General features: G+C 41.3%; 2 protein-coding genes across 6 annotated transcripts in view; both read right to left on the reverse strand.

The window, feature by feature from the left end:
* Positions 1 to 14,707, reverse strand: part of eps15l1b (epidermal growth factor receptor pathway substrate 15-like 1b) — a 55,557-nt gene extending 40,850 nt beyond the window's left edge. For all 5 annotated transcript variants that reach the window (XM_063218563.1, XM_063218565.1, XM_063218564.1 and 2 more), the window contains exons 1-10: positions 14,343 to 14,707; positions 13,729 to 13,770; positions 13,525 to 13,614; positions 13,185 to 13,232; positions 10,902 to 10,997; positions 8,695 to 8,763; positions 7,852 to 7,977; positions 7,025 to 7,084; positions 4,955 to 5,269; positions 407 to 564 (exon numbers count right to left, since the gene is read on the reverse strand). In XM_063218563.1, coding sequence (XP_063074633.1) covers positions 407 to 564; positions 4,955 to 5,269; positions 7,025 to 7,084; positions 7,852 to 7,977; positions 8,695 to 8,763; positions 10,902 to 10,997; positions 13,185 to 13,232; positions 13,525 to 13,614; positions 13,729 to 13,770; positions 14,343 to 14,369 — 1,031 coding nt within the window. In that variant the 5' untranslated portion in view covers positions 14,370 to 14,707. The remainder of the gene's footprint in view (positions 1 to 406; positions 565 to 4,954; positions 5,270 to 7,024; positions 7,085 to 7,851; positions 7,978 to 8,694; positions 8,764 to 10,901; positions 10,998 to 13,184; positions 13,233 to 13,524; positions 13,615 to 13,728; positions 13,771 to 14,342) is intronic.
* Positions 14,708 to 14,775: 68 nt separating this feature from the next.
* Positions 14,776 to 20,550, reverse strand: calr3b (calreticulin 3b). Its single transcript, XM_063218567.1, has 9 exons — positions 20,365 to 20,550; positions 19,480 to 19,581; positions 19,154 to 19,357; positions 18,355 to 18,449; positions 17,670 to 17,879; positions 17,205 to 17,318; positions 16,448 to 16,591; positions 16,248 to 16,340; positions 14,776 to 16,138 (listed from the first exon to the last, which is right to left on the reverse strand). The coding sequence occupies exons 1-9, from the start codon at positions 20,453 to 20,455 to the stop codon at positions 15,932 to 15,934; spliced, it is 1,260 nt and encodes a 419-aa protein (XP_063074637.1). The 5' UTR covers positions 20,456 to 20,550; the 3' UTR covers positions 14,776 to 15,931.
* Positions 20,551 to 20,978: the final 428 nt, after the last annotated feature.

Here is a 20,978-nt window from a genome sequence, read left to right on the forward strand (position 1 = left end):
ATCTTCCAGAATGAGAACTTCGTTGGATGATCTCTTAATCTTTCCCTCTTCTGATTGGTGTTACTGTTACGGTTTGTCTTAGTTCTTGTCCTTGTCTGACTTTCCCCTCTCTTATTGTTTAGTGTCTAATCGTGTGCTGGTGTGTCCTTCTCCCAATAGCTTTGTTTAGTTACTCTTGGCTCAGTGTCAAGTCATATTAATTTCAGTGTTTTTAGTTGTTTCATATTTTCCTGGTGTTGCTGTTATTAATTTTTTTTTTTGTTTTTTTTTTTTAAAGAAATAAAACAGTAGGCCTATTATTTTTTTGACCTATTGCAATGACTGTAATGTTAACTACTTCAATTGAATGTACACCTATACAAAGTGTGCTTGCCCAGCGTTTTAATCATGTCTCTTTGTGCCTTACCAGATGCGTGCAAGTGTGGCCTGGGGCAAGCCTGAGTTCATGAAGATGTCTTTGACCTCAGCGCCCCCCAGCAGCCCGTCCATATCGCTGTCGGCCTTCGCAAAGATGTCGTCATAGCGCCCTCTGTCGGCCAGTGGAACCACCCAGCTCACAGCAGGCTGGAGATCAAATACAGATGCAGAGCAGACAAGGACAAATTAAGACAGACACACACGCACGCAACCATCACACACGCACGCACGCACGCACGCACGCACGCGCGCGCACGCGCACGCACACACACACGCACGCACGCATGCAAACGCACACACACAGACATACACAGCTTATAAGATGACTCTTAAGTCAAAAGTAAATCAAAGTCAGCAGGGCAGAGACAAATTTTCAGTTTTAATGTGTAATTATTTGGCTGATGAAACTTCTCAGTACCACTCATAACATTGCTCAAGTGTCTTGTTTTGCCATTTTCACTATAATGTACCAACTAGTCTTGCGATCTCCACACAAAACTGACAATATTGTGTTGGTTCATGTGTGTGTGCGTGCGTGCGTGCGTGCGTGAGTGCGTGCCAAACCAAAGGCAGTGGACTGTGTGATCTCCCCTTACAGTGAACACTAGCCACCCTGAGCTCCTGAGCTCACCAAACCAGTTCTCCACACAATGATTAAACCAACCCGATCTCAAGGCTGGTTCCCCTGCCTTCACTCGTTCACCACAGAACTCGAAGTACCAGCAGTAAGGCTGAGACAACCTTGCCCCAATGTTGACGATATTCACTCTTGTGTTTGCACCAGATACATAGTAATAGCCCAACTGGGACACTCCAACTCTCATTGTCATTGTGACACAGCACTCCACAGCACACAAGTGTTGCATTTATGCCTCAACCGTGCAAGGGGGTGGGGTAACGTCAATTGAATTATTTGCAAGAGGGGAAAGTATTCATAACGCCAATTGAATTATTTGCAATGGGGCAGCACCCAACAGCGCCCGAAAGGGAGTAGTGCGGCAGGACGGTACCATGCTCAGGGTACCCTAGTAATGGAGGAGGACGGGGGAGAGCACTGGTTAATTACTCCCCCCACCAACCTGGCGGGTCTGGAGTCGAACCGGCAACCTTTGGGCTACAAGTCTGACGCCCTAACCACTTATCCATGACCGCCCGCATAACAGAATGCATAACAAAAAGCATAAGGGGCCGAGGGCTTTGTATCTACAGTGGCCTTGTGTGACCAGGAAGTGAAGAATTGCCAGTGTTGTCTGGGAGAGAAGAATGCGGGGCAACCTGATCAGGTGGACTTTCCACACACATTCAAGGAAAAGATCAGAGTGCACCTGCGTGTGCGTGTGTGTCTGTGTGCTTGTGTGCTTGTGTGCTTGTGTGCGTGTGTAACGAGTTGGAAAGAAAAAGACAAAAAAAATCACTGGGAGTGACTTGTGTTTCTCCCAAGAGGGTGTTTCAAGAACATGTTTGTTTGTTGCTTATGTCTACCTATCTACAGAATGATAGTTTGCCAATAACATTGGTCTACTGTAACCAGAAAGCATATAACAACCTTTGGAAGTTAAATTAAAATTGTTTCTGTTACAGCTATTTAAATGATTTCACAACTGAAATGTTTCTTTTTCCATATGGTTTAACATATGTTGAAATAAAGATGCTGCTTCAAAAGCTCAACAAACCAAAAAAATGATTTTCCAAAAGGGTGCCCAAACTTTCTCATAGCACTGTACTCACGTACATGGGGTACATGCACACCATGACTATAGTAGTATTGTTGCACTGTACTATTGTACTATTGCATGCATGCTGATGGACACTGGGAGAATTGGGTGATGCAAACCAGCAGATGAGTCTTGGTCAAAGTGTTGCTAGGTGCTAAGCACTCTTACGGCAGACTTACATAGGAGCGGTTCCCCCAAGCTCTCAACCTGCCTGCTCGCGTGGGTGTGGCGAGAAACGTAACATCACTAGCATAGCTTAGCAAATACTGTGGTCAAACAACCATCATCCCTCTTCAATTCCAAACACTGTACATACAAATAAAAACTCACCAGGAGCAGGGAATATATTGGCCACCTTAATGCAAGTGTCATTTATTTTAAAACCATCTGTGAAAAACGATCGGTAGATTTGACACCACCAAAATTAGAACAGTAATATCCCAGTATTGCTGGTGACGCATGTGACGTCACAGCGTTAATGGTTTTTGAAAGCTCTCCCATTGGTTAGCGCTTCGCCGTGCACGCTACATTTTTCAACCAAGCTCAACTTTTGGCTCGTTCAAAAAGTCGAGAATCCCAAGAAAGCCGACCTAAAACCTCGGGAAAGTGGGCGTGAAGATTTGGTGACGCAATGTCAGATCGATAATTATCGAGGTTGATCTCAGGCGGAAGTAAATGTTGCCTTCACCAGCTCGGGACCTCTCGAGACAGCTGACGACACTGCTCACATGACAATCGAGTTTTGGAGTTTGGCATATGAACGCCACAGATCCCGGAACAATCGGGATTCATGCGTTTTTTTGTTTTGGTTCTCTTTTCTTTTTTTCACCTCACCTTGAGCCTCCACACCCACGACATATCATTTTAGCTTAAGTAGGCTAAATCAAACAGTCAGAGACCAGCATTACTGACTATGTACATCTGCAATTAAATGACATCAACTGGTGTTGTTGATAGTGATTACAAGATGATATTTTAGCATTTATGATACTGTTTACATGCTAGTTCCATGCATGGGCGCCATGCTGATGATGCGTGTGTCGTCATACAAAACATAAGCTCGGGAACTCGTTGTTCTATACTTCCGCCAGAGATCAACCTCGATAATTATCGATCTGACATTGCGTCACCAAATCTTCACGCCCACTTTCCCGAGGTTTTAGGTCGGCTTTCTTGGGATTCTCGACTTTTTGAACGAGCCAATAGAACAACGAGTTCCCGAGCTTATGTTTTGTATGACGACACACGCATCATCAACATGGCGCCCATGCATGGAACTAGCATGTAAACAGTAACAAAAATGCTAAAATATCATCTTGTAATCACTATCAACAACACCAGTTGATGTCATTCAATTGCAGATGTACATATGTCAGTACTGCTGGCCTCTGACTGTTTGATTTAGCCTAGGCTACTTAAGCTAAAATTATATGTCGTGGAGGCTCAAGGTGAGGTGAAAAAAATAAAAGAGAACCAAAACAAAACACGCATGAATCCCGATTGTTCCGGGATCAGTGGCGTTCATGCACCAAAGTCCAGAACTCGGTTGTCACATGAGCAGTGTCGTCAGCTGTCTCGAGAGGTCCCGAGATCGTGAAGGCAACATTTATCCCCCTGCTCACAAACCACCCGCCACCCTCGCTTCCCTACGTCACCACCTCTCACCTCACTACCGCGTCCCAACGGAAAATAATGGAACACCTCGCCTCTATCGCTTTGGAAGCGTAAGAAGATGAAATTTCACCCTGGTAAAAGTATTACCGGTTGGCACGCAACACAGGGTTAACAAGGTTACGTTAACCTTGACGCTGTGGTATTCATCTAATAGAAGAGTCTGGAATCCTCACCTTCTTAACTAAATGACATCTGTGGGATTATCTTTCAGCAGGTTTACCACTTTCCAAAGGGTTAACTAGTGAGATTTGCCGCTTACATGCATGCCATAAAATTTCACCCTGGTAAAAGTATTACCGGTTGGCACGCAACACAGGGTTAACAAGGTTACGTTAACCTTGACGCTGTGGTAATCATCTAATAGAAGAGTCTGGAATCCTCGCCTTCTTAACTAAATGACGTCTGTGGGATTATCTTTCAGCAGGTTTACCACTTCCCAAAGGGTTAACTAGTGATATTTTCCGCTTACATACATGCCATTTTGCTTTCTATGTGTCTATCTATTTGTGGGTGTGAATGTGTTTGAAATGGCTCGGCATGTGTATTCAGTTTTGTTCACATACATTTTGTGGGTGTGCAGGTAAGCTGAACCATGTCTAGAAAGTGTGGTTGCCTCTGCGGGTTGGGACTACTTTGGCCACTGTGATCGCATTTCTGATTTTAATTTGTGTGTGTGTGTGTGTGTGCATACATGTCTGTTAGACACGCTCTCTGCTCAGACACAAGCACTGCACATACTGTACAACCCGAGATAAAGTAGAGTGGACAGTATCTCTACTAAAGAAAGCCATGTTTTTTAATAGCTTCTTCCCCGCTACAGTTAGACTGATGGCAAAACAGAGCATTTGACTTACTTTTATTTTTTGATTCTATTGATTTCTCCGTTATTTGATTCCTTGATTTTTCAACTTGGATCACTTTTATTGGTGTCTTTTTCTTTTTCCTATTTATTTCTATTTATTGACTCAGAGGGCCTGCACAAGAGTTCCTATGTGCCTGGACTACTAGTCCAGGCACAAATGGCAAGTAAAGATCTTTGACTTTGGCCTAGAGTACATGCACAGTAGGTCAGTGTACACCTGCTAAGCCTCTTTGAGCATCACACCAACGGAATTCCCCAAGTACCTCAGTCTCATCTCACTGCTCACCTGCGCAGGCTGGCCGCTGTTGAAGGAATGTTTTGGAGAGAGGCTCCCTGTGCTGCCTGGCCCTCCTCCTGCTCCTCCTCCTCCTCCTCCTCCAACACCCCCTGCTCCCCCGAGAGGACTCTGCCTGCCCTGGGCGGTGCTGGATGAGCGGAGGCCCAGGCCCTCCTTCAGCATGAAAGGGCTGGTGGGCAGCACGGCCACCGAGCCAGGCAGTGACCCTGCACTCTTCTTGCGCTTGGAGGGCGGGACGAGGGAGGGCGGCAGGGTGGAGGGCACGGGGTCCTTCTCACGAGCCCGGTACACCAGGTGCATAGCCTGTACAGAGAGTCAATGGGCAGGACGGAATTAGTTTTTAAAGCATAATGAGGGGTCGAGGTGAGTGGGACAAGGACAGGAGCAGGAACTCAAGCAGAGGGTTAAGGGGGTGAGGGTTTCAGGGTAGGGGTGACAGCTCTGACATAAGGAGTTTAGGTGAAAAGTACTTTCCATGATGGCTTGCTTGCACTGTATGTACATGGATGAATACAGTACAGTACATAGAGTACAGATGAGACTAATGCATCTTAGAAATAGCCCTAACCTTTGTGGCACAGTAGCACGCTTTTGGGCCATTTTGTCACAACTCATACTTGAGAATTGCCGTACACATTGCACATCTATCTGTCCACATTAGATTATTTTCCAGTAATGGGATTTTCTTTGTTGCACTGTAAATTCTGTATCCTATCCCCAGTACTCACAGCCTTACGACAGAAACTTCCAAAAGAGAGGAAGGGTGAACTAGATTAGAATTCAATCACTTTAAAGAAAATGATTAATTCATTCATTCATTCATTCATTCATTTCACTGCCAAGTGAAACCTTGAAAACTATGTTGGTAAGTGCAAGCATCCAACTTCAATTTCAAGTGTAAAAAATCTATGTAACAAGGTTAGCACAGAAGTTTGAACTGCGTTTGACCAGTCTCCAATGTGCAGTTAAATTAAACACATAAATAAAACATTGATAATAATCACACTCACACAATGTGCAGTGAACAATGTTTTGAAAGACCCAACAATCCAGATCCAGACCCAGACTCCCTGTGTCTGAGACTGAAACACAAACGAAAAACTTGATGCCCCCACCACCATGTGTAATTGTAGAAACTGTGCTTAGTCACATTAGACCAAAGAAGCCCTGGACACCTCCCTAGATGATTGGTATTGACCTGTCCTCACCTGGAGTTTTTATTTTGATAATGACAGCTGTAAGGGCTTGTCACCATATTGAGCTTTGGGGCCATCATAACAGAAGAGCCCCTTTACTAAAGAGGGTGCATATCAGAGTCCGATTGAGCATTGCCTATGAACATCTGCAAGTCAGAAATTAGTATTGGTAGTCTCTGCTTTGGTCTGATGATATTTAATTAGACCTTCTTGGACACCTGAATGCTGCTTCTGTTAGGTGAAGAGAGGGATAGGCCTTAAACCTTCGTAACACAGTTTCAACAGCTAAACATGGTCATTGTAGCATCATTCTGTGATGGTCATTCTCAATAAGCAATCAAGAGAGATGTCTAATTTCAGGAGGGGAGCTAATAATATCATCTTCAACTGTATATAAAGTTGTGATAAGCCACCACTCATCTGTTTAGAAGGTGCAGGTCGCACGCACACGCGCACACACACACATTAGCAGAAAGTGCAATCAGTGGTCATATAGGTTATGCTCAGTGCAAAAGTTCAAAGATCCATGCACAGCTTCTAGGTGCTGGTAAACGCAGGACTATAAAATACTTCAAAAGGAAAAAGTTTACCGCACACTTGTTTGACTTAAATATGCTCTTGTATTCAGAGCGAACAACGCGTTTCACTGTGCATCATCAGGTTCGCTCAGGCATTACCTGACATCTCAATTTTTTCCTTTTGAGGTTATGTTCAGTATTGTAGATAAAATATGTCAGGTTCAAAAAGGTAAAGTGCAAGAGCCATGGTGAATGACATGTTCATGGAATGTTCATCAGTGAAATGTTCATGTAGTTTTCTTCAGTGTGTTGATGAGTCGGATGGCTTGTGAAAAGAAACTTACCACTGTGAACTCCTCTTTATCCAAATGTCCATCTTTGTCAACATCACTGAGGTCCCAGATCTTAACATACGTAAAACACAAATACATTTAAAATATAGCATTACACAATAAGAAACAAATGACAAAAAAGTTGCACGTTTTATTACAATCACTATCATGATTTCATTATTTCAATTTCTTTCTTTTTTTTAGCACTTTGGATGAAAGCCTCTGCTTGGTGCAATGTAATGTTATATGTAGTATTGTGTAATGTGATATATTGTGTAAATCAAGGTCATATTACTTGTGCAATACTATCATTCAAGAAGCATGTGATCACTACTCACCTGCTCTAATCTTGCCAAGCCTATCTATTTTTTGTCAGTATGCTGTTAATTACGTCCTCCTTTTTAAGTGGCTTTGGATAAACATGTCTGGTAAATATACTTATGTGATGTCATACAGTTAGGGAGTAAGACTGTAAATCATAGGGTTACAGGTTCAATTCCCACCCTTACTAATCTCTTCCTCTTTGACCTAAAGCCCAAGGCGAGAGAAGGCGATGCGATTTTATTTCTATAGCGCATTTCATACACAGATGCAGTTGAATGGGTTTCACAAAAAAATAAATAAGTATAACACAGCAAATGAAATGAAACAAGTGCCCTTGAGCAAGGCACCTAATCCCACATTGTTCGAGGGACTGTAACCAATGCCCAATATCTGTAAGCCACTCTGGATAAAAGCATCAGCTAAGTGTAATGTAATGTAATGTAATGTAATGTATTAACTATTGCTGCTGTTGCTGCTCTAGCGGTCAGGTGTAGTTGCATCAGATGCTTGCTTACTCTGCCAAGCACATCCAGGGGGAGTTTGGAGTTGATGAGGACCGGCTTCACCTTGTCTCCAGAGAGGAGGCCCTTGACAGGGCCCAGGCTCTCGAAGATCCCATCAAACTTGGCACGTTCATCCGACTGAGACAGGAAGCAAGAATCAGTACAGTCAAGGATAACGTGAAAGACTCCACTAAAGCCATTTAGCTACAACCCATTCATCTTGGACTTAAGCTTGAACAGGCAAGAGCTGAATGTTAACATCACATTACAATGGAAGCAATTTTATCAGTAGTAGAAGCACTGTAGGAATTACAGTAGCAATAGTATTTATTACAATAAAAAGAAAGATCAATGGTACCATTTAACTGGGGACAGCCATGGCCTGATGTTTGGGAGTCAGTTTGAAAGTTCAAATCCTATACCATCCATGGCTGAAGTGCCCCTGAACAAGGCACCCAACCAATCCCACATACTGTTTTCCGGCTGACCAGAACAGTGCAGGTGCCCACAGTAGTTACATTCGGCACTTAAGTGCTTGCCTGCGAACCACGTGACAATGTTACCCGGATGAACCTGCTGACGTCCAGGTTGTCATAACAGCGCACAGAGAAAACGAAGTATTTTTCAGTTCGCATTGCGAACCAACTTTCCGGTTCGTGAATGCTAAGATCTGCGGCGTGAACACGCCGGCCGGTTCGCTCTTAGGTGCAGGAATGGACACCGATGCGGTTCTCAGTCAGCCTGAACGCAACAACATTACAGTGTTCCAGGGACTGTAACCAAAACCCGGTAATAACTGTAAGCCGCTTTGGATAACAGTGTAGGTTAAGTGTAGTGTAACGTAATGTCACTTACCCGAACAGCCCAGCTGGAATCGGTGGCCAATGAGCTAGTTGTACCTAAGGCTGGACTGCCTGTGTCTCTCTGTCACAACCACAAAACCAAAGAAACACCTTTATTCCTATGAATGAACCTCAATGCAGTGTAGCATACACATAGAATAATTAGGCAGATATTTAGGAAATTAATTAGAATCATAGGAATTGGTATACGGGTGGTTGACGTGACACCTTGTTTTTTCGTAACATTGGATAAAAACCTACAAAACTGTTATTTTTCCTTTAAAAAATAAATGCCAATGAAAGAAGATGTGGTATATTATGTTTCATATTAGTCTTAGATGAAAAGAAACATTTTTGTTAAGATTTATGCAAAGGTTTATATGTCAAATATCCTGCGGTGTGACTGTAAGATTAATGAAACCTGGAATATAATACATATATAAATTAACCAACAACATTTTGAATAATGTATGAAGCATTTGGCATGATTGCATAAATATTAACTTTATATGTGAATGTGAAAAAAAAACTCAAGACAGTAATATTAACTACAAGTTCAATTTCGTAACACAAATTGCGTCCTGTGGGGTGACATGTATGTCAATATTTGTGAATGGGCAGCTGCAAGGCCAACTACAAGGGTCTTAAAGACTGGCTCCTAACCAGTCAGTACCTCAGTTATTGGAGAGTGCTGTGGAAGTTTAAGGTGAAAATTAATCTCTTACAGTTTTTCTCGATTGCTTATACACAATTTCTGGTACTTCACACACAATTCTCGGAACATCTCACCCATTTCCCAACTCCCCTAACCAATGTTACTGAACACTAAACACAATTCCTTCTGTACACTCACATTTCAGTTTTAAAACACACTCTTTTCAAATCACTACACACAATTATCTGGATTACACACAATTTCCATGAAGAAAAATCCTGGTTGTCGCATTGAACACACCATCATTCAAAATACTAAAATCAACTGCCATACTAAGTTCACTTTCTCATCACATGGGCAAACTCTCTTCATATCGGTTTACAATCTGAAATCGTCACCCCATAAGGACACACATTGCATGTCATATTGATGAAAAATGAGTGGATGCAAGGAGAAAACACATTTGTGTAGTTTTTAAACTCAAAAATATGTTATACAAGACATCACTTTCATGTGGTTACCCAATATTGTACAATAAATTAGTGCAATTTTTTAAATGTCAGAAAAATATGTAAAATGTATACACATCTGTGTACTCCGAGTCTAAAAACAATATTTCAGTATTTTAATACAGAAAATACCCTCTTTAATAAGTAGAACACTGAAGAAAATAAGTTTCTACTGTGTTTCAAGTTGAGTATAGAGTTTCACCTTGTGCATATTAGTGTTCAATGGTTCACATAAGAGTGTATTAAAATGACTGCTTGTGTGTGTCATTTGAGAACAAAATGACCTTTTTAGAAGAGAGTACATTGTTTTTAGACAAGACGTGCATTTTTCAGAGGTAGTGAGGAGTTTTGCCCGTTGTGTGTGAGGTTTGGAGATTTGTGTGTAGAGTTTTGAGAATTCGAGAACTGATTCCGAAAAATGTGTGTAAGCAATCGAGAAAAACTGTCTTCATATTGCAATGTTCCTGTCACACAATGCTTAGGTTCATTTTATGGTATCCTATGGTATGACTGCTCTTATAGATGGAAAAAGTGTTTTTTTATATAAATGAAAACACATATTAAGATTAAACACAATATCAGTATCAAGTTAGCATGAGCTCAGATGTCAGTCATGTAGACAAAAGGATTAAAATGGCCATAATGCAGTGAATTTCCTGTGGTGTGACTTTATTTTCCTGCGGTGTGACATGCCTATGTAATGTGTTGATGCAGGACACATTTTCCCAAAAATGGCAAAAAATAAGGTGAAATTCCACAGACCACTAAGTGCTTTTTTTCCAATTTTTTCCATCATTTTTTTCAGGAATTGGAAAAACGTATTTTTCTTTTGCGTTACGTCAACCACCCATACACAGCTTGACAGTAATGTTACATCATGCAGCATACATCATGCAGTTCTTTGAAGACTAGACACTAGATAAACAAACAGTATATTGTGCATATTGAAAGACAAACAGACAGACAGACGGACAGACAGACAACAGAATGGTCTATTGTTGATACAAGAGCCATACAGACAAATAGACAGACTGAAGACAAATTGCAGCAACTTACAAACTTTGGTGCAGGCACAGTCTGGCTTAGACTTTTATGGCTGACATCATTGCCACTCTGGGCAGAGGCCACCAACCTCAGGGCCACGAAAAAACCCTGCAGCGAACAAAAACATCACAGCAACTATAATTGCTAACAGCTGAAGGTGTTGTTTGTTGTATGTGACTGGGCATTTTGGCTTGATAAGCTTGCACAAGGCAGTGAGCCATTTACATTAAAACAATAACCAGGTTATTGGAATAAACAGGTTATTGGAGTAAACTGTTTATTGTCGTTTACATGCAGTCTGTCGGTTGCATGTGCTCCACTCAAGTGTGTGACACGAGACTGAAATTCAAGGCTTGTGGTTGACTTCTTATCATTCTAGAATGTCAATAACCTGATAATAACCCGCTTATGCTGGATCATTGACAGTAGTGTCAATGTGCTGGATACATGCCTTGAGAAATCAGTCTATTAGCCAAAAACCTACCTGTGCTAATCAGATTTCTCATAAATCGATAACTGCAATAAACCAATTATTATAAATTGTTTATTCCATTTACATGAGCACTTGAATAAACCGGTTACTCCAAAAACCTGATCATAAACGGTTTATTGATGTGCATATAAATGGGCTAAGTGTTTCACTACCCTGGCATTTCTTTTAATAAACTGTGTTAATTTGTTTTTACAATTCTATGTCTATTCCAGTTTTTAAAAAAATATAATTTCACGTGTACTGCACTCACAATGTTAGTTGACAAAAAATGTAGACATCAATTTTATTTAGATTTCCAGCATTGTTTTGGTCGGACATATGTCTTATGGACTTATGTGAAAGGATTTATGTAAAAGCACAAGTCCATTCCAAAAAAAATGATTGTCGAAGAGTATTGGGTCATTTCACGTGAAATCAGACACTTTGGGACCTGACCGACACGGATTTCAATCATACTTGTTGTGCCTGTTTAGTAGCAAGGTAGCACCCCAGAACTGCATTTGTGTGAATCTGACACCAATATTAAGGGAGAAACAGACTAGCGTAGGTTTACTTATGAGGGTAGGACACTATGCATTCAGCCTTGATTTTATCAGTCAGTGTAAGTCACAAAAAAGATGTCCGTGGTGTTATTTGAAAGCTCTTTTCTGGCTCTACAAATTACTCAAACAGCATGGCATACAACAACCCTGAGAATATGAATGATCATAAATTGAAAAATTAAACATTGAATACCAAAAAAAACTTACATTTTAAAATGACCAGTTCATTGTCTAAACATAGCCTGCAATGTCATGAACAACACCTAAAATGCTGGTGTTTGGTTCTTTATTCATTTCAGAGATAATGGGACTCAAAAATATGGCATCATACAAATCACCTAGTAATAATATGGTAATACCATAGTAATATCACATGACGGCATGTCTATCAGATTATGTGAAGGATGGAGATGGTCCATGAGGATGCAGGAAGTTCAGTTTCACCTCTCCAGTGCTCGGCATACATTGCTCAACACATGCTAGCCACTAGTTGCCATCATATACAGCTACAACATACCCTTCGGTGCTTGAACATTTAGAAAATTCCTTTAATGATCTTATTCTTTCAACCCTGCCTTCTCTGAATGCTGAAAATGGTGTAGCTTCCACTGTGTCCATTGACAATGGGCAGAAGTCGTGTAGTTTTTGAGTACTTGGAATAAGGACCGACGAGGGTGCAGGGCCCACCGGGAAAAAGCCTGTTATGCCAGATGGCCAGTCCAGCCCTGTCCCTGACACTACTCTATTACTACTTCATTACAACTCATTTCAACCTTTATGCCCCATTATCTCTAAAATGAATAAAGAACCAAACACCCCATTTTCAGGTGTTGTTTATGACCTTACAGGCTATGTTTAGACAAGACACTGGCCATTTTAAAATATAAGCTTTTTTATATTCAATGTATCATAATTCATATTCTTAGGGTTGTTGTATTCCATGCGATTTGAGTAATTTGTAGAGCCAGAAAAGAGCTTTCAAACAACACCTCAGAAAATCCTTTTGTGACTTACACTGACTGATGTAATCAAGGCTGAATGTATCGTGCCCTACCCTCATATGTAAACCTTTGCTAGTCTATTTCTCCCTTAATATTGGTGTCAGATTCACATAAATGCAGTTCTGGGGTGCTACCTTGCTACTAAACAGGCACAGCAAGTATGATTGAAATCCGTGTCGGTTGGGTCCCAAGTGTCTGATTTCACGTGAAATGACCCTATTTTTCCCCGCCAAGAAGTGTTCATAGAGGTACAACTTACCCGCTTGTCCAAGTAGCCCTTGTGCTCTGTGTCTGATAACTCCCAAATCTGTAGGGAATAACATTTTCACTAAGGATTACACTAGGATAATATAACATTTTACACAGTTTGCTGAGTACCGGTATCTCAAAGATGCAAGGTTACTGTAAACTTGCTCATTTGATCAGTTACATTATAAACTGTACACCTCTGAAACAGACCTTCTTCAGGTTGTCGACTACTCATGGTGGTTCATAATGAACATAATAACTTGAATTACACTTTTACCCTGTGTTTTTGCTTCTTAATATAGAAATATGTCCTGAACAACCCATTCAAAAACACTGGAGTCTAGAACTACCTTTCCCAAGGTGCTGTCAGATAGCCCTGACTTTTTTAGGAACTGGGCGGCCTCCGCAGCTCCCACCTTCCCAGTGTTTGCAGGATCCACCTGTGTAAACAGAGTAGCATCACTAACGCTGGCTAAAACAAATAAACACGATGGGGGGGTAATAATGAATCGAAAAGAGATGATACTACTGCATTACAGTGGGAGCAAACTTACTTGTCTGTAGTAGTTATCATAAGCAGGATTCCCATTAGAAATCTAAAGGAAGAAACAGAAACATGGCTGACTTCTTATGGAGTTGTTACCCGTTGGGAAACAGTGTCCCTTGTCAAAATGCATTCAATGTTTTACATAAGTTTTACAATGTTTTATTTCGCTCCATTAAAGCAGGGAATCAGGTTATCATGGTGAATTAAGTTGAACCATATCCGACGCTACCATCAACAGGCATGTTATGGTTCTGCCAAGACCGCACAAACTCATCATCGCTGCATTTTTAAAGTTAAAATGATTTGTTAAGCGACGGTGGAATTAAACACATTAACCGTCCTTTCTAGTTTGTTCTCCGCCATTCCAATAACTGCTGCATTCAGCTTGCTAGCTATCAGTTAACAAAAACACCACCCCTGTCCCATTGCACTGACAGCAAGTAGGTAAGTTGGTCTTGTTGTCAAAACTGTCACAATTCCACGGTATCCTCAGCAAAAGTTATCTCCGAACACTTGGCTAAACCATCTTCGCCAAGTCCATGTTGCACATAGCTTGGACGTTTAACTGTTTTAGTTTTATAGTTTACCAGGCAATGATGAACAAAGTTATCGCTTTATTACCTGGGCTAATGTCATGTGGGCCGCCATGTTTCCTGCTTCATTAAAATGCGTGCGCGCTCCCGAGAACTTTGCGTGTCAGTTCTTCCTGTCTGGCTACATTTGAGAGATGACGTGTATTGTTTCTTTACATTGTTTTGCAACTTTGTGTCGAAACCATAGAGTCAATGGACGAAACTCACTCGACACAAATGGGTATTTCGCGGTTGCTCAGTGAATCGTATTGTCCGTCTTGTTATTCGATTGAATAGTGAAGCAGAGGTAGATCTAATACTTGTCCTCCTAATCTGTGAAGTTCGATGCCAGGGCGAGTGTGTGGTTCTAGCCGCTGACGTTTTGAGTTGCGGAAGAGCACTGAGGGGCGCTCCATTCAATGAACGTGATGTGATTAGATGTCAAAAGCCAACATTAAGAATTACCTTAAGGAAACAAAGCACAATATTTATGTATTTTATTTGAACTTTGGCATCAATTATGACATTCTGATGAAGGTTAAGGAGACAAAATCCATATCATGGATCGTCTACACACTGTCACCGACTGTGGTCACTGGACTTGACGTGGAATGCACTGACTTGGGACAGTTTCAATGGAGGAAAAACAATAAATCCCACATAAAACATTGATATCAAGTTAAAAAAAAAAAAAAAAAAAAACTACAAAATCCTCCCAGAGCTTGATTAGGTTGAGATATAGTTTAAACTACTCATATAAAAGGTGGGATCACAGTTTGTAAAACTGCATGCAAAGGCCTCTCATTGCACACAGCATGTTGACAAAGTTGGAACACATTTAATCTCAACTCATTCAATAAAGGGTTTAGAAAAACAGTATACTATAGGAAACATGTCAGTGCCAGAAATTATACGTTCTCAACTGCATTTAAATAAAAATGACTGTTTTTTGACATAACTTGAGACATTTTAAGTGAAAGGAGCTCAGCCAAACATCCGCAGTGCAATCCCATTGGATTGAAATCTCATATCAACTACACTCCATAGTTGAAGTACGCCATCATCTTAGTTTGAGATATTATTTAGTAGATGGTTTAATCAGTAACAATGTTTGTGCTTCACATACATGGACATGAAACCCAACCTAATTAAAACAAACAAAAAACCCAATCAGCACAAAGAAAGACATGAAAGGAACCACTTCAGACCTACAAATGAAAAATTATGTTCAAATTCTAACTGGTTTACTATCATTTTATTAGCCAACACATTGTCCTGCGATGCCCTATATTGTGCAGGGCAAAAAAGGGTTGTGTCAATCAATGGGTTGTAAACCTGAAATTGTTTGTTGGCTGCAGTTTGTGTGTGCACACATGTAGTGGTTGGTTGGTTGGTTGGTTGGGGGGTCATCTTAAAAAAAAAAAAAAATTAAAAAGAACTTTGAACAAATAGATTTTAAATTATCACATCTGATATGAGCCACTCTCCCTCAGTCCCTGTACAAAATGGGAGCAACTCAAGAGGTAGTCGCATCCCACAGTGGCACTACGCAAATCGGAAAGCTATGCACTTCGGCGGTTTCCTTGGCAACCACGAGAGCGCAGCGGACGCGTGCCGGAAGATGGTCCGTCTAGTCACTCAGAGCTCGTCCTTGTCCTTTGGCAAGTCGTTGTCTTCCGTTTCCGTGCCGTCATCGGCGCCATCATCCTCGTCTCCCTCCTCCTCGTCCTCCTCTTCGTCCGCATCATCGTCATCGTCCGCTCCCGTGTCCTGTTCCTTGTTTTTTGCGTCCTCCTCTTTCCTCTTCTTTTCATCCTGATCATCCTTCATTTTCTTTTCTGGGCCCTGGAGCAGAAACAATGAAAAAAATAAACAAGGTTCAATTTAGAAAATAAGAATGCTGTTCTTTCATATTAATGCCATACAATAACACTTTAGCAATGTGATCTCATACCTTTGTAACACCCCAGGTGTCTTTGCCGATATCTTCAGCCTCCTTCACATCGTCTGTGATCAGGAAGTTGTCGAAAATGGTGCCAGATTTCACCTGGTAATTACAGATACAAATACATTAACTTCCAGAGATTGGCCAAATAATGTTCAGTGTTAAGCTGGTTGAGGGCACTGTACGCAAAAATGGACCAGAATGCCTACCTGCCACAGGTCCAGCCCAAGGACACTGATGCTGTCAAACTTGTAGATCTCGGCATCCTGGGTGTACTCAGGGTTGTCAATTTCAGGGTGAACCCACACACCCTTATAGTTGGGATTGTCGATCTGTTTGGGTTTCCACTCTCCCTGTAGACAAAGCAGTTGATGTCCAATTTAGTGTTGAGACTTTATTTCTCTTGAAGCAACCATAGCTACCACCAGACACAACAGCATCGAATTGGATTGGCAGATATAAGTGACTTTAGATGCGTTTTAGTGTGAAGATGAAATGTCTGAAATATATGGAATTTTCACCAAAGAGTTCAAGAATACATTCTTTAAAAATGTTTAAAACACACGCAGAGCAATAGTAAATGACGTTCATTGTGCCTCTCTGTAGTTTAACTCCAATCGGCACTACAACACTGTGCTGAACGCATCTTTGTAATGTCTTAACCTCTTCAAGATGACCTATTGTGTATACTAGAATTTACTGTAACTCTTTATACCGTACTAATAAAAAATAGTAATTGATTCTTTATGGACATTCTCTGCCTGACATGAACTGTATTTTTGTTTTCTTCCCCACCCTCCTATTTTACTCTGTCTGTGTAAACTGATTTCATAGTTAAAAAACAAAACAAAAGTATGCATTTAGGCAGATCACACTGTACTCAAGGCTAAATGGTGCATTACATAAGCAAAAACTGTGGAAACAGAAAAATATATGGACACTTAAAATTTGAAGTGAAGCCCCCACCTTGTAATCGGGATTGGGGATCATGGGGGGCTCCCACTCTCCATCCATGTCCTCGTCCCAGTCTTCAGGCTTCTTGGCATCAGGGTCGGGGATGTTCTCGGGTTTGTCCCAATCCTTAGGAAACAATATGAAGTTTATAACAGGCTTTTTTTCTTTTAAAGTGCTTAATAACACAACAGAAATAATGTACAGTGTTCATGCACACGTAAAGCATCTGATTTGATTATACTGTATGTCTTGGTAGAAATACGCAAATAATAAAAATATCCCTTTTTCCATGTACCATTAAAAAACTGAGTGAGCAATGGTTTTTGGTTTTTAAGCAGAATCCCAGATAGCATGCATTTGCATTTGGCATGGTTATGGCGTGTTCGGAAAGCCAAAAGCCTGAGATTTGGCTTAATTATGGGTTGTTTATGGCTTCCCACGACACATTAAAACGTGGACTGCAAATGGGTGAGTTACCTCAGGCTTGGTGTCGTCGGCGTCGTCGATCTTGGGGCGGTCGTCCCAGTCCTCTGGTTTCTTGGCCTCGGGGTCCTTGATCGTCTTGGGGGGCAGGAAGTCCCAGTCCTCCTCCAGAGAGCCGGACTCCACCTTCTCGTTGTCGATCTTCACCTCGTACGTCTGGTCTGGGTTCAGGATCAGGGTGTACAGGTGGGTGAGCTCATCATCCTAAAGGCAAATGGGTAAAACATACATTGTTATTATTATTATAAAAATGTCTGCTTATAGAGACTTAGTTAATAATTAACAAATGTATTTATTATCAACCAAGTTATTTATGCTTTATAAAATATATATAAATATGATTTTACAAACTTTTTAAGTATATTTTTATTCATTTACAAAAAATGTGTAAATGTTTGATAAAAAATTAAATATTAACGCAACATTAACCAGCCATTCACAAACATTTGTTAATGGGTTGTTCATCATTATTTCATTTTTACTAAGTGTACGAAAGTAATGCTTTATAAGCAGACATTATTCTAAAGTGTTATCAGCAAACGTGGGTGGTTGTGTTGGGTGGGGTGGGGTCGGGAAGCGAAGACACCCAAAGAGTGTTAGTAACTGTGTACAACAAGGGAGCAATAATGATGTAGAGGAGATTTGTGTCCCGGTTTGACTGTGCTGGAATCAGACTTGCCTTGCATTTGATTTCTTTCTTGATGAGGTGGTTCTTGCCTTTGTAGTTGAAGATCACGTGAACCTTCTTCGTACTGTAGCCACAGATGTCAGGGCCTGCGAAAGATCAAAATGGTCACTTTCAGTCACATCTCAGACAGACCTCTGTAGTTGGGCAGGTGCGTAGGATGTTATCCCAGCGGGGTTTGCACTGGAGTCACATCTCACACAGAAATATGACCACCATTTCTCCCCTCATGTTCCTTGAGCTACTTTTCTAGCACAGACAAAAGATTCTTCCATCTTAAAATGTCCATGACATTTTAATAAATGTCTACATTGAGCATTCAGAACCTGATGCTTCACTGCCAAGAGCATATTCAACATGGTGTCTCTGCCCTTCTTCACAAGTAAAAAGGATAAAAAAGTATAGATTATCCACAGGTTTCCTTTTTGAAGAACACACTAGAAGAAATAAAGGCCATTTTGTTCAGAGGCCATATCAAAACAACCTCAAATATGACTTTGTTGTGCTGAATCTCATGACTGTAGCAGTCTTGGCATCTGGGTCGCAACTTGTGAAGTCTCATCTCTTCCAAGAGAGCTTCCCTGCATAACATAACTACTCATCTCTAATTGTGGGTACTAACCTGCACTACATTTCATAGGTCCTCCACTATTTTTCTGCTCTCTACCTGTATACTGCTGTACTCTGTACTGACCCCTTACTCTGTACTTGCTTTAATGTCCTCCTTGTAAGTCGCTTTGGTCAAAAGCGTCTGCTAAATGTAATGTTATGCAATGTAATAAAAAATACTCACCGAACATGATGTAGTACTGCGAGTCTCCGTGCATGGCGGCCTGGTCGAGGTCCGAGGGGAAAATTTTCACGTAGCCACCACCGCAGTCGATTTTCTGCTCGTGCTTCACCGTGAACTGGAAGACCACAGTTTTGCCCTCATTGCTGAAAGGCTCAAACCTGGCGGAGGTTGCATAGAAGCGGGCATCCTGGCTGGTCTGAAGGCCTATGTATGGAGAAAAAAAGTATTTTTTGTGTGTGTGAACACCTGTGATTTGGCCATGCGTGTGGTTTGACACAAACACAGGTAGCATCATCATCATCAGAGGGAGGCATTAAGTGTCCTACCCTTGTCCTTCTCTGCGTCTCCATAGAAGTTCCCGGAGGTAAGTTTGAACTGGCCATAGTCAGACTTGTGCTCCGAGTTCACCCAGCGACTCTTCCAGGCGTCTACATAAGAGGAAGGAGGAAACAAAATGAGACAGAGGTCATTAGGATTGGTAGAGATCCCATGATTGAACTGCATACAAGTATTTCAATATACACTCTCAATCAGAACTGACTGTGGGGCAAGAAACGCAAACGTACATCTTTAGTCTAGAGGCGCTTCCTGCTTCGACTACAGAAATGCAGGGACCTTCCCACTTGTCTGGTGACGAGTTTGAACTTAAGAAATTACTTTCGATTCGAATACTTTCCTGGTCACGTGGTAATAAAACCTGTTCGAGTAATTTATTGTTTTTACAACCATGACTAACATTGCATTTCTATGTTAACAGGTCATGTAGACCACCAGGAATCGTGCACACGAGGATATGTATTGCATTCAATGATTGACACAACTTGACAGGGCCTGAGTGTCAAAGCCATCAGGGTGCCGCATCACGCCGACACTTCATAACATACCATAGTCGTAGAACTAGACTCCAAATTTCACGCGGATGGTTTTCTTTTTAAACTTCAACTGGCTAGCTAATGATTTGACTAGCGGCCACATTAAACTTGTCAGCGTTATGGTAAACGACAGAGCAAAATACTTAGTTAACACAGTCCAGCAATAAGTGATGACAGAGGTAACGCACACATAAGGAAAAGTAGTTCTACTAAAAAGTTGAAAGCACAAGTTGTGAGGACTAGCTGTGCAAAATGACCATTTTAGCAGCATAGAAGTTGAAGAGCAACCCCACTCAAGCTTTCTTTAGCTAACAGTCACCATTAGCGAACTGAGTTTACCTCCATCCAGAAACTGCTCCTGGAAGTAGACGGTAGCATTTACTGATAGTGCTACCAGAGCAATCGTGCAAAAAGCGATGGCAATCTTCATATTTGCCTCTTCTGAAGACTTCTCCGAAGTTCTTCTCTTGCAGCGCTACCAAACCTCTACCCACCTTGGCCAAATCTTGGGAGGGTAATTGGCAATTTCAGAGAAAAGCATGGGTGAACAGATGTCTGCCGTTCATTGGCCAAAAGGATGACACTCAAACCAATCAGAGGAGACCACGAAGTGCATGACTCGCCTTTACCGGAAAATGATTCCACATCATGATTTTCCTCCTTCGGTTCCCTGTTCAGTTTCAACCTGACGCCCAGTACCGACTGGGGAAACTGATGTAGGCTGGTGTATTTTAGGTTGAATGACAACTGTGTCAGCCAACGCTGATTCAAGATCAATTTTTCAATTTCGCACTTAGAAGTAAATATTTGTTTCAATATATATTAGGCCTATTCCAAAATGGTATCCGCAACGTAGGAAATAGCCATTTGAAACTGGAAAGTCATAGGCCAGACAGCCTAGCCTAGGCTATATATAATGGCATTGGCACTAGGTGTAACTTGAAAACACAATA

This window comes from Engraulis encrasicolus, chromosome 16 (genome assembly GCF_034702125.1).
Source record: "Engraulis encrasicolus isolate BLACKSEA-1 chromosome 16, IST_EnEncr_1.0, whole genome shotgun sequence".
Taxonomy (NCBI): domain Eukaryota; kingdom Metazoa; phylum Chordata; class Actinopteri; order Clupeiformes; family Engraulidae; genus Engraulis; species Engraulis encrasicolus.